The sequence below is a fragment of the Schistocerca serialis genome, chromosome 2 (genome assembly GCF_023864345.2).
Source record: "Schistocerca serialis cubense isolate TAMUIC-IGC-003099 chromosome 2, iqSchSeri2.2, whole genome shotgun sequence".
Lineage (NCBI taxonomy): Eukaryota > Metazoa > Arthropoda > Insecta > Orthoptera > Acrididae > Schistocerca > Schistocerca serialis.
Window position 1 is genome coordinate 688,022,861 of NC_064639.1, and position 12,464 is coordinate 688,035,324.

Genomic DNA, 12,464 nt, shown 5'->3' on the forward strand with positions numbered 1-12,464 from the left:
CATGAAATTTACAATTTTTTATAAAAATGGCGAGAACAGTTTACTACATCTCCGTTCTGAAAAGGAACTACGCTCAACATTTTCATATTGTGTTCCACGACTGCGTAATTTCTTGCTGTATTGTTATTCAGTTTTGTTATGTGTGTGTAATTACGATGTATTGTAACTAATTCTATTTTACCATCAGCAATCTAGAGAAAGAAGTTAAATACGGATTACGAGAGCCTTTGACACTTTTGCAGCGCTTCCCAGATGGTGCAGGCTTTATAGGTAGTTAGAAACAGTGAACTTGTTTAAATTTTAGAAGCTATGTATAGTGGACAGTTGGCATTTTTTAATTTCAGTGTGTTGTGTTCATTCTGACTGTTTATCGTTGTCAGATATTAACCTTAGCAATATCAACACATTTTCCATAACATCTTTTTTCAAGTAGTAGTTTATGAGCACCACAAGCATTAATTTTTTTTATTAACAAAGTAATTTTGAAATCTCTTGTTGATGTGTAGGAAGGATCTTGAAGATGTCTGTATGCCATTTGTTGTGAGAAGTCACATCCACTATCGAGGCTTAAATTTTTGGGTTACGTTTTACTGGAAAATTTGAAACAATTACAGAAGTTTCTGGAAGAAATCATTAAAAACAAATATTTTTCTTCAAAATTTTGAAATATAAATTACCCGATTAAATTACAATATTTTCAAAAAGTGGGCATAAAATCTTTCCTCCCCACCCAGATATTATGAGGATTAGTGAGTTGTTGCAGTTCTTTCTTGTATGTAGTACGAAGGGAAACAATAGACTGCTATATTGCAAGGCAACAGGCATGCTCACTACAGATTCGCTGTGGGGGGGTGGGGGGGGGGGGGGGTGGAAGGAGGCGACTGCGCCCTCTCCTGCTCAGACCCTGGATCCCTGGATACAATCTTTGTAACAGATCCAAAGCTGATTGCAGTAGTTAAAAAACAGCAATTGCAAGTGGGTTTGATGAACAACATCATACCATTTATTTAAAAATTTAAGTTGCTGAATAATGTATGTCAACATTAACAACAGTCACAGGAAAAATGTAAATTCACTTCGGAGATGTATTTATTTGATGATAGTACTTCTTATAATTTTGCAATACTGCAAACTTTCTAGAAAGTAGCAAATCAACTGGAGGAGACAATTGCTTACATCACTGGCTACTTGAGAGCCAATCTTAAACCGTGTCCACGTTGTAAAGCAGTGAGCCAAGCTGAATGTTGCTGTAAAATGTATTCACAACTAGCACTAAACAGGATGAACAGTGCATTATCACTCGCTGGCAATATAAGCAACGGTAAAGAGATTAAACAGTACTTCATACTAGATCCTACTGGTAACCATCCTCAGGATCTGCACACATTTCTCACTCAAAGTGCAAAGTTTACATGAAGATAACTTTGAATGGAATGGAGAGGAAACAATATAAATTTCAGATGTCATTTGTCATGTACTTTGTTACACAGATGACAATACATTCTAGAAGAGACACACCAACATTTATAATATCTTATCTTTATGAGATACAACAGAACATAAATATCACATTTAATATAAAAATATGGCTTATTGCTAGTTTGATATCAAAATAAGGTTTCACATGTACATACACCTCTTGGTTCAGTCAGTCCTTTATCAACATCTCAGTGGAACCAGCATGCCAAATTGAACCTTCCTCTAGCACAACTAATATCTTTCAAGAAGTGACTGTTCCATCTCAAATTTTTTGCATTGCCATTATAAAAATATTCAGTGTCCGACCGACATGCTCTTCTTAAGTTGGCGTGTCTTATTGTATGAAAACACAGAAAATTCTCTTGACTCCAATATTAAAAATACATTTGCACGTATTCAAAAACTACGTGCTCATTTATCTAGTTATTGCTTCGACTTCTCATTCTTATACATTTTAAGTCTGGTTTCTCCAAACGAAATACAACTTGAAAAAAAATTCTGTCAACTACAAAGTGACTTTGTTCCCATTAACAATCAGAGCAAGTGATATGCATTTTACAGTTTTGGAACACTGAGAAACTGATAATATTCGTCGTCTTTCAGCTGATTAATCTTAAATCTAGACCGCTTCGTCCGCAGCACTCTTATTACATAGTGAAAGTTCTCTCTTTGGTGCATTTAGTATCAATATCGTTCAAGGAGGGAGACAAATCCTTAGGTCACTGACCTGACAAACTGTTGCAGCTGCTGAAAATACGTCTATTATACTATAACAAAATTATATCTGACTGTATCAAAAAACTATCTAAAATAATAAAAAATATAATAAATTGCACTCATTTAAATTGCTTTCCATGCTGACTAAAGAGCCAATCGACAGTCGATCAACGTCAGATGCATTCGAAGCTATATCTGGTTGGTAACTCAAAAATGGAATGACTAGACGTATTTCAAAATAATTGAGCAATGTTCATTATAGACATAAAGGCACTGTTCTTGTCCATTGTCCATTCAGTCTTAGCGTAGTTATCTTACATTAGGGAGTGCCCGCAGCATGGCGCACATATTTAAGTATATCCTCGGAGTGCTGTAAATATGAGCACTGTAACTGCTTGCACTGTTTATAGCTAAGCTAATTGGTCCGATTATGCCGCTACGGAAGTGTCTGTATTAGAAGGTGTACAGCACTTGCTAATGGTCGAATATGATTTCACGGTGCTGTTTTGCTGGACACTAGCGTTTAGGAATGGGGCGAGCGAGCGATGTGAACAAAGAACTCGACACGGTCTGCAGTCTCCTTACCGCAGGCGTTGCAGGTGAAAGGGTTTTTGAGGCCGTGGTAGCCCTTGTGCAAAGAGTACATGATGACGTCGCGGAAAGTGATTTCGCAGTGCTCGCAGAAGAAGTCACGCTGAGCTTCCGAACTGTCTTCTCCGTCGTCCGCCTCTGCCTCCGAAGAATCGGGACGGTCGCTCGAGGGCTGCGGTTCCTTCTCTGGCTCGGGATCGAGTGGGAGTTCCGCCTTCAACAGCTTCCGTTCTGGCTCGTCCTCTGCGCTGTCGTCATCCGCGTGGTACTGCAGCTTCATGGCAATGCGCTCCAGTTTGTAAGCCTTGCCCTTCCGGCGGTGCTTGGTCGCGGAAGGAGCCGCCGGGACGGGCACCGGCATCGGCTCATCCTCGAGTGGCAGGGCAGACGCAGCCGTCGACGTAGATGGCGTCGGTGTCGGCGATCTGACAGCTGCCGGCGAGGGAGACTCTGGCTTTGTCAGATCCAGCGGGTCCGGCAGCGGAGTACTGGCCTGCGGCAGCGGCACGTTGGGAACCTGCAGCTGCGTAGCCACGAGAATGCGCGCCATGTAGTCCTGCATCTTGGCCTCTGCGTCCTGAGGGCTCTCGTTATCGTTGTTATTGTTGACGAAGAACGGGAAGCCGCTGCTGTGCGCCGCGGCGTAGTAGGCGTCGTAGCCGGCGGCGTCGGACGCGTTGTGCGGCACCGGGTTGTACGGGAAGGCCGGCATAGACGGCACGAGACCCACGTTGCCGAACGGGAAGACGGCTCCTCCGGGCCGCACCAACGGCGCGAAGGCTGCGGGCGCGAACGGCGGCAGTGCAGCCGCACCCTGGGGCGGCGCGGCAGCGCGAGGCGCTGGCGGCGGGGGCAGCGGCTGCCGCGGTTGGACGGCTGCTTGCGGCTGCGGAGGCGCCGGAGAGGGCGCAGATGCCGACGGCGGCGCGGCCGCACACTTCTTTTTCGGCGTGGTGGTGCGAGGCCGCTGTTTGGGTCCGCGCCGCGTGCCGTACACGTCTATGATGGGCAGCGGGTTGGGCGAGCCGTCCGGGTTGAGCACCACGTCCGGCGTGTGGTGGTACTTGCGCAGGTGCAGCTTCAGAGAGTGGCAGTACTTGGTGGCGTAGGTGCAGTCGGCGCACCGGTACTGGTATATGTTGGAGTGCGACTTGAGATGCGAGTTGAGCATCGACTTGTTGACGCACTGGTAGTCACACTTGTCGCAGTGGAATGGCTTCCAGCCCGAGTGGTTGCGCAGGTGGTACTCGAGGTGGTGCTTGTACTCGGTCACGAAGGGGCACCGGTTGCACGTCAGCAGCTTCTCCGCTTTGATGTGCAAGCGAGAGTGCTTCCAGAACTCCAGTTTCGTCACAGCCACGAAGCCACATTGCTTGCACCGGAAAGTCTTCACGCGGCCCTGCAACAGTATCGACCCACACTCTTAGCAGGACGCAAAAAAGTCGACAGTACTAAAAATACAGGGCGTTCGACGAGGAGTGATTATTATTCAAGAATATGACAGGAACGATCATTCTGAGAAAAATCGTTCAATAAGCATTTGCTGCTAAATGCGTTCCTCAAGAGCTGTGATCACTGCTACTTCAATACCGTAAAACAAATCTCTTCTATTCCAAGCTCTGTTCAAAATTTGCAAATGTGTCTGAAATCTTATGGGACTTAAGTGCTAAGGTCATCAGTCCCTAAGCTTACACACTACTTAACCTAAATTATCCTAAGAGCCGGCCGGGGTGGCCGAGCGGTTCTAGGCGCTACAGCCTGGAACCGCGCGACCGCTACGGTCGCAGGTTCGAATCCTGCCTCGGGCATGGATGTGTGTGATGTCCTTAGGTTAGTTAGGTTTAAGTGGTTCTAAGTTCTAGGAGACTGATGACCTCAGCAGTGAAGTCCCATAGTGCTCAGAGCCATTTATCCTAAGAACACACACACACATCCATGCCCGAGGGAGAACTCTAACCTCCGCCGGGACCAGCCGCACAGCCCATGACTGCAGCGCCTGAGACAGCTAGGCTAATCCCGCGCGGCGAAAGCTCTGTAAGGCATACCATGAGAGCTACGAGTACGACATCTTCGTTATTGTGGAACGTCATGTTCTGGGGAATTACTCATAGCTCTGAAGGTATGCATTTCAGAGCCCGTGTTTACTAGACTTTTTTCTTCGAATGATCATTCCTGTCATAACCCTGAATACTGACCAATCCAGGGACGCTATATAGTACACTAGCAGGAAGAGGGGACCGCCAAACAAAGAACTTTAAGGGTAACGTTACGATGGATTGAGGTTATATCTCTCGATTATTTGGCATAAATCTTCCGAAAGCGATGCATCAATGAGAGATTTTCAGTGAGTAAAACCGTAAAGCTCTCAACACGTATGCCTGTTCGTACACCCAGTACTAGGCATGATTCTACTGGAGGAAATATTCAGTACTTTCCTCCAGCCTAAACTGACTTACTTAGCTAATTGCAGTTCTGACACAGTTTAACATCGAATCCAACCGCTATGCAGTTCGACACGGTCAGTGGTGAAAGAAGTGGTAAGAGACAGTGAAGCAATGAAATATTAGGTTTTCGTTGTATTCAATTTCAAATGCTGAAACGACCAAATAGGGCACTTTAGATTCACAAGAAACGTAATCCAAAAAGGCACCTGTTCGGTTGCTGCTATCTGCTAATTCCAGAGCAGCGTACGCGACGTCGCTCAGTCATTATCTTCGAGACACCTGGATGAACTGGATAGCGACGACTCCTCCTGCAACACTTTTTGCTTTACCCGAAGCCTATTTAGCACCCTTTGCTGTCTTCAAAGGGCCCCTGTCTATTATTCTGCTTCTCACACCTCATGACTGAAGAATTTGGTTCATGCTGAATGAGTCGTGTGATGGCTTCTTACGAGCGATATGGTGCAGCTGTTAATACGTTGGACGTCCCGTGGACGGTGGTTCCAATCCCCGTCCGGCGCTCCAGAATTAAGTTTTTTGCAATTTCCCTATATCGATGAAGGCCTATGATGGGTGGTCCCTTCGAAAGAACATTAATGAGTTCCTTTCCCAATTCGAGATTTAGCTTCATGTATAATGATGGCATCGATGGTACATTTATCGTTGATCTTACATCCTTGTTTCAAACCAAATTTTGCCTTTCAACCTAACATCAGCCTACGCTACAGATCAGACTGCCACTACAATTTTCATTTCACAATACAATATAGTAACGTTGAATAAATGTTTTTGCTGTTTTGTTATACCGCCAGAAACACGTCTGTACGACGCACGTTTCCTGTGATGTGATTGGCTGCAAGAAACTATCGTAACAGGTGTCACGTTAGATTATAAGTTGGCGAAGGCAAATTGCCGTTATTAGTGATTTTCATATTTAACTTTCGTTGATACGAAAACATATTGCTTCATTGAAGCCTGTTATCAAAACTCTCTTAACCGCATCATCTTTGTTGATAGGCTACAATTTGTTGTGCTAAAGTTTCGGGAAATGTGACACTTGTTCATTGCAGTGTGAGTTTCATAAAGTTCTCTCATAATTATTATGAAATGATCAAGATTCACTTTTTGTGGTATTATTGTTATATTAAATGATTCGTTGATTATTCTATCTTGTGACTAGTGTCGTTCTAAAGATTTTATGGAAAGAATTTATTAGTTTTTAAGCTCAGTCCTCCGCGAAAAACAATCATAGGCAATAACCTGAATTCTAAATACTGACACACACACACACACACACACACACACACACACACACACACACACACACACAACCTCCCGCCCAAAAAAACCTTTATGTACAGGTTGAAATTCCATTCTTAATCCGCTGCGTTTTATCGTCGACAGTACATATGAAGAATGCGAAATGTAGCAAAATTGCGGAGAAAGGGGAACGTCTATTGCCGAAAAGGCCACCGTTCAGGAAATTGCAATAAGCTTTGTCTTAGGAGCTGTTATTTTTACTCTTCAAAAGAATAAAGTAGCACACAAAATCCATGTATACTTTAAAATGACAATTCTGTACTAAAGGATGTGTCATCCGTATTCCTCTTTAAACAGTTCGTAAGGATGTGCATACTATGTTCATCTTCACAACATGAAATTGTTAAGATGATCCAGCAGGCATGATTCAGATCTGATATTGCGAAGATATTTCATTATATTTAAAGCAATGTATCTTCTTCCATTACTTTGTCATTTCCAGAGATATGCAGCGAAAGGACTCAAATTCCTATTTCAAGGGTTTGATTAAGTGCAGTGGGCCGACGTAACATTTCCCGACACTTAACACAACTAACTGGGGAAGTGATAGTATTTGTATATCGTCCAGTGATGTGCTGCTGGCGACTGAAATGGAAAGTATGTTATGTATTCTACTCAGCCTTCATGAAACAAATTTGAAATCAAAGGTTTCAAATTTTTAAATTCTTGTTTATCCGAGGCAGATGAGAAGTGTGCATAATTGCCTATGGTGGAAGCATGTTTGACACCGAAACACTGTATTTCTCACTGTAAACAATATCACACCATCCTTTATTTGTAATTCTGTTGTGCAAATACGAATTTTAGTACTGAGCCATCCAGTTTTAAAACTATGTCCCAGCTTGTGTACAAAATATACGAAACAATTTTTAACCTCTGATCAGGAAGTTTTGAATGCAGCGGTAAGTACGGGATAATCACAATTCAGAACGTAGTAAGCGATACTAGAAACAGGGTGGGGTAGAAAGAGCTGCATTTTCACAGATGATGGTTGCAGCAACCATAGAGCAGTCAATAAAATAATTGCTTTATGGTGTGCTTCCTCGTGTTCTGCCAAGTTGTTTCCATTTTATGTAAAATACTTCGACTACCGACCCAACCTAGTTTTGCTGTTAGGCGTACTCGCTGCTTATCGGGCTGGTTGGAGTCCATGTAGCGAGTACACAACAGAAAAACTCAGCACCTGAAGACGGCTGGGTCGACCGTAGTAATACTGTGCATAAAATGCGAACAACGCAACAGAACACCATTAATCAGTTACGCCAATAAAATCTGAGATATCACTATTACAATCATTAAACTAACTTTAAAATATACAAAAAAATTTATTGGTAAATTTATTGCTTGCTTTATTCCTGTTTTCACCCTTCTGGTAGATAATGCCGGCAACTAAGCGCATCGAAGTGAGTGATACAGTCGTGATGCAGTACTGCTTACACACATTGTGGTCAAAGTCACCCCTTTTCTCGCGGGCGAGGGGGGTGGGGGGTGGGGGCTGTGTGCGAGGGGGTGGGGGCTGTGTGCGAAAATCTAAAGAGCTTGGCTAATTGCAGTTTTGATCTGTATTAATTGAAAAAAAGAAATCCCCTAATGTTGCATGTAGTTTTGCGGCAAGTAAAATGTGATCTCTTTCGAAGTCAGTAGGGGGTGAAACTTCAGGGACTGTTCTCTTATACTAAAACAAGAAAAAACTCTAGCAAACAAGGGCTCTTAAGCGCATATCTGAAGAGATCAGCACTGGCTCATCTTAGATATTATGAAACATCTCTTCTACTGCAAGCTCTTTGCTTTTCATATTTTAGGAAGAGAAAGTATAGACCAAAACAAGAAGAAAGGCAAGGAAACGTTCTCTAAAATCCACAATTTAAGAACTATGAGCACTTGTTCTGCGGAAGGTGTTTCGCACTAGCGAAGGTGAAAAGGTGCTCGTACCTCTTAATGTATGCATTTTAGAGCTCTTTTACTAGACTTTTTTACTTATTTCTGTATGAGGAACCTGTCCCTGAAGTTTGTTCGTGATTGTTTTGGGGGGCATCCTGCATATGGATGTCTAAGAAAAGCCTCTGTAGCCTTTATATTCACACGAAGAGTTGGTAGTTGAAAACGTACCAGGAGATTGACGCAAAAATTATGTCATAAAGAGATACATCAACATGAGTCCATATCATAACACTAGTACACATTTTCATCTTGATAGCTTTTATTTACATATTCCGTACGACTTTACGCATTTTGCTTTATACCAGCAAGAGACACATTGAAAATGATCAGTAGTATAGGACTGCAAGTCGGTTTGGTGTATCAGTGTCTTGTTTAATGTGGTTGATAAAATGAAACGCGTGAAGTTTTATGTTACAAATAAATAAAAGCAATCAAGACTGAAATTTGTCATTCAGTGATATATATGGTCAGGACGGTCGCATTGGCTTACCTGGGAATTTATTTTGGTCTCAGCTGGGTCATCTTGCGGCGGCGACAGCGCGTGCGCCTCACGCATGTGTGCGCGTAGATTCTCTACAGTGGACGCCACGTGATCGCAGGAAGGACACCGCGGCTCGTAGTGCGTTCCCAGGTGAGCTTGGAACTGCTCTCTGCCACAGATAAACAACATTGCACTGTCCACGCTGCTACAGTATCTAACAATTACGTCTAATTCTCACGAATTACACTCTCCAGATTTAAACTCTCGAGTGATTAATGGTGTGTCTTCGGGCGTTCAGTTTACTTGTTGTTTGAATTTTTATGTTCAAATTTTGCCTACCGGCCCACTCGCAGTTCTCAGGTGTGCGAGCTGTGTTGTGCGTACTCGCTGCCTCAACTCTAAACAGACTGAAGCATTGTTAGTGTGGCACTGCTTTTTGTAGCCAAATTCCACTTCCGGCACCAGCTACGACCAATGATTCTTATTTGTTTTTCAGATCCCGCACTGTTATTTCATGACACGCACTTTTATCAGCATTTTCCAGTTCTGGTGAATGAGCTGACCGCTAATATCTTAATAAATAGAGTGACGGACCGAAAGTTTCGCATAAGCGGCAACCTCCCTGTCGGCTTACTAGGTTATCCGACTATTACGTAGACAGACTCCTGAACTACATTGTCCCAGAAAGTTTGTGTGTGTTACAAGATACTGGTCGTGTCATGTTGGGGTTGCCACTCAATTTTCAGAAATCGCCGAGAACCTGATTCACGAGAGCTGGAAAATGCGAATGCAGCGTGCGTTTCATGCGGGCTCAGAAGAGCACAAGTGAGCGTAGAATCGGTCTGAGCACTATGGGACTTAACATCTGAGGTCATCAGTCGCCTAGAACTTAGAACTAATTAAACCTAACTAACCTAAGGACATCACACACATCCATGCCCGAGGCAGGATTCGAACCTGCGACCGTTGCGGTCGCGCGGTTCCAGACTGAAGCGCCTAGAACCGCTCGGCCACGCCGGCTGGCAAAAGAGCGTAGAAAGCGCCGGGAATTTAATTCTGGTATAAACAGGGGTGGGCAGGACGGATCAGCACCAATATTTCTGAATCTGGTTGAAGGCTACGCACCAAGTACACAGCTAGCAGCACCTGAAGAGAGCGGCTTAGCCAATTGGAGTAGTGTACATAAATATGGAATAAATATCTCAACTGGATCGAGAAAAACCAAAGATTCGCATCTCAAGTGATTAGTTATACGCCAAACGCAAACAGATTGTAGAAGAAAATGAATATCTCAGTTTTATTGGTTGATACGTACTTGTCTTGGGTGCGCACGGTGCAGACGGGACATTCGTAGGTGGTGCCGCCGTCTGCGCTGCCGTTGACCATTCCCATCGTCTCGACAGCCGCCTGCAGTCGCCGCAGGGCGCCCTCGCCTTCCGTGGAGTAGTGTGACGAGCTAGACGAGTTTTCGTCAGCCTGAGAGGCGGCGCAGGACGCTTGCGGCGGCTGGCCAGGCGACGAGCTGCCTTCCAGCGGGCTGGCCGGCTCCTGCTTGGTCTGCGCGCTGCCCGCTGGCGGCGGCGTCCGCAGTTGCGGAGACTGCGGGACGGCCCGTGCCAGCGGCTCGCGTGCGGGGCTACAACACACGAAAGTCACGTTATACACGCGTAGGAGAGGATCAGCTAATGAACAGTGGAGATTCACAAAACAAACGGAGGAAAAGAAGCGTGTCTGTAGCGGAAAAAAACAGCTGAACCAAGGAGACGAAAGAGAAAAAAAATCTATTGTTGGTTCGAATGTTTACCTGCCAAGATGGAATTGTGCAGAACTGTCTGATTGTTCCTGCTGCTCCTGTTGCTGCTGCTGTTGTTGTTGTTGCTGCTGCTGCTGCTGCTGCTGCTGAAGCAGCTGTTGCTGCTGCTGGTAGTATGGCTCCTGCGGCAGGGGTTGTCCGCGGCCATTCTGCTGCTGCTGGTGGTGGTGATTATAGTAGTAAGCGTTGTGCTGTGTCTGGGACGGCGTATTGTCCAGCCGCTCCAAGTAGTGGCCGTTCGGGTTGGGTGGCGGAGACGACAGCAGCTGTTGCTGGTGCTGGAAGTAGTGGTGATGTTGCGAGGGTCCGGGATCCTCGCGCTCTGGCGAAGGCCCGCCGCTGCTGCCACTGGCACTGGCGCTGCGCCCGGGCGAGATGCCGGAGTCGTCGTGCCGATCCGCGGCCTCGCCATCACAAGGCTCTTGCTTCTGGCAAACAAAGTAATGCGTCAAGCTAACCGCACACATAACAGACAGAGGGCGCGGAGCTAAAGAGAAGAGGGCGCGGAGCTAAAGAGAAGAGGGCGCGGAGCTAAAGAGAAGAGGGCGCGGAGCTAAAGAGAAGAGGGCGCGGAGCTAAAGAGAAGAGGGCGCGGAGCTAAAGAGAAGAGGGCGCGGAGCTAAAGAGAAGCGGGCGCGGAGCTAAAGAGAAGAGGGTAAAGAGGGCGAGGCGAGAAGCTAAAGAGGGTAAAGAGGGTGAGGCGAGAAGCTAAAGAGGGTAAAGAGGGTGAGGCGAGAAGCTAAAGAAGAGAAAAGAGGGCGAGGCGAGAAGCTAAAGAAGAGAAAAGAGGGCGAGGCGAGAAGCCAAAGAAGAGAAAAGAGGGCGAGGCGAGAAGCCAAAGAAGAGAAAAGAGGGCGAGGCGAGAAGCCAAAGAAGAGAAAAGAGGGCGAGGCGAGAAGCCAAAGAAGAGAAAAGAGGGCGAGGCGAGAAGCCAAAGAAGAGAAAAGAGGGCGAGGCGAGAGGGCGAGAAGCTAAACAGATCGCGCGCACGCGCACGCGCTCGCGCGCGCGCCCACACACACACACACACACACACACACACACACACACACACACAAACAAGAGAGGGAGAGAGAGGGAGAGAGAGAGACAGAGAGAGAGAGAGAGAGAGAGAGAGAGAGAGAGAGAGAGTGTTACTCACGACGTGGGCGGTGGTGCTGGGAGAGAAGTGCGGCAGATGCCAGGCGGGTCCCGCACTTGACACAGCCATAGGAAAGAGCGGAGGTGCGGGGGCGGCGGCTGTCGTGTTCATGTCGACGATGTTGTCGCTACTGCATGCCTCCTGCAACATCACACCAGCAAATGTAAGACCTATTACCGACACAGACTGTAGTGCGATGTAAATTAATTGAGATCTGACGCTTAGATTGCGTCGTCGTCGAGATAAATACTGTCAAAACAGTGGTTCCCTACCTTTTGGAGGCCATTACCCCTGAGTACAATTATATTTGTCAGTAACCCCCCTCCCTCCCACCATCCTCCTCCTCCTCCCCCCCCCACTCCGGAATCACCATTAACATAAGCGCTTTAACAAAAACTTCAAGTGAGAAAACATTCTCTTCGAGCGCTCATTTTTAAAATGAAAGGAATGGTATTTAGGTTTTGTAGGTAGTTTATTAAGCACGAAATAGTGAGTAATAAGACAACTGGTCCTGCTTATTTCTAAACATAATTTTTATAG

The 12,464-nt window shown here is 45.6% G+C and overlaps 1 protein-coding gene across 1 annotated transcript; it reads right to left on the minus strand.

Annotated features, from left to right (window-relative positions):
• Positions 1 to 2,719: 2,719 nt before the first annotated feature.
• Positions 2,720 to 12,035, minus strand: LOC126455669 (protein hunchback-like). The gene is made up of 5 exons (XM_050091439.1): positions 11,925 to 12,035; positions 10,775 to 11,211; positions 10,286 to 10,606; positions 8,980 to 9,139; positions 2,720 to 4,186 (listed from the first exon to the last, which is right to left on the minus strand). Exons 1-5 carry the CDS (start codon positions 12,033 to 12,035, stop codon positions 2,720 to 2,722), a joined length of 2,496 nt encoding a protein of 831 aa, XP_049947396.1.
• Positions 12,036 to 12,464: the final 429 nt, after the last annotated feature.

Bases quoted from the DNA above. Each gene is read 5' to 3' on its own strand.
- LOC126455669 (XM_050091439.1), bottom strand. From the start codon at position 12,035: ATGAACACGACAGCCGCCGCCCCCGCACCTCCGCTCTTTCCTATGGCT. The intron at 11,212-11,924 runs GTGAGTAACACT...TTTGTTTGCCAG, and splicing joins CCAGCACCACCGCCCACGTC to AAGCAAGAGCCTTGTGATGG. The intron at 10,607-10,774 runs GTAAACATTCGA...CGTGTGTTGTAG, and splicing joins GCACAATTCCATCTTGGCAG to CCCCGCACGCGAGCCGCTGG.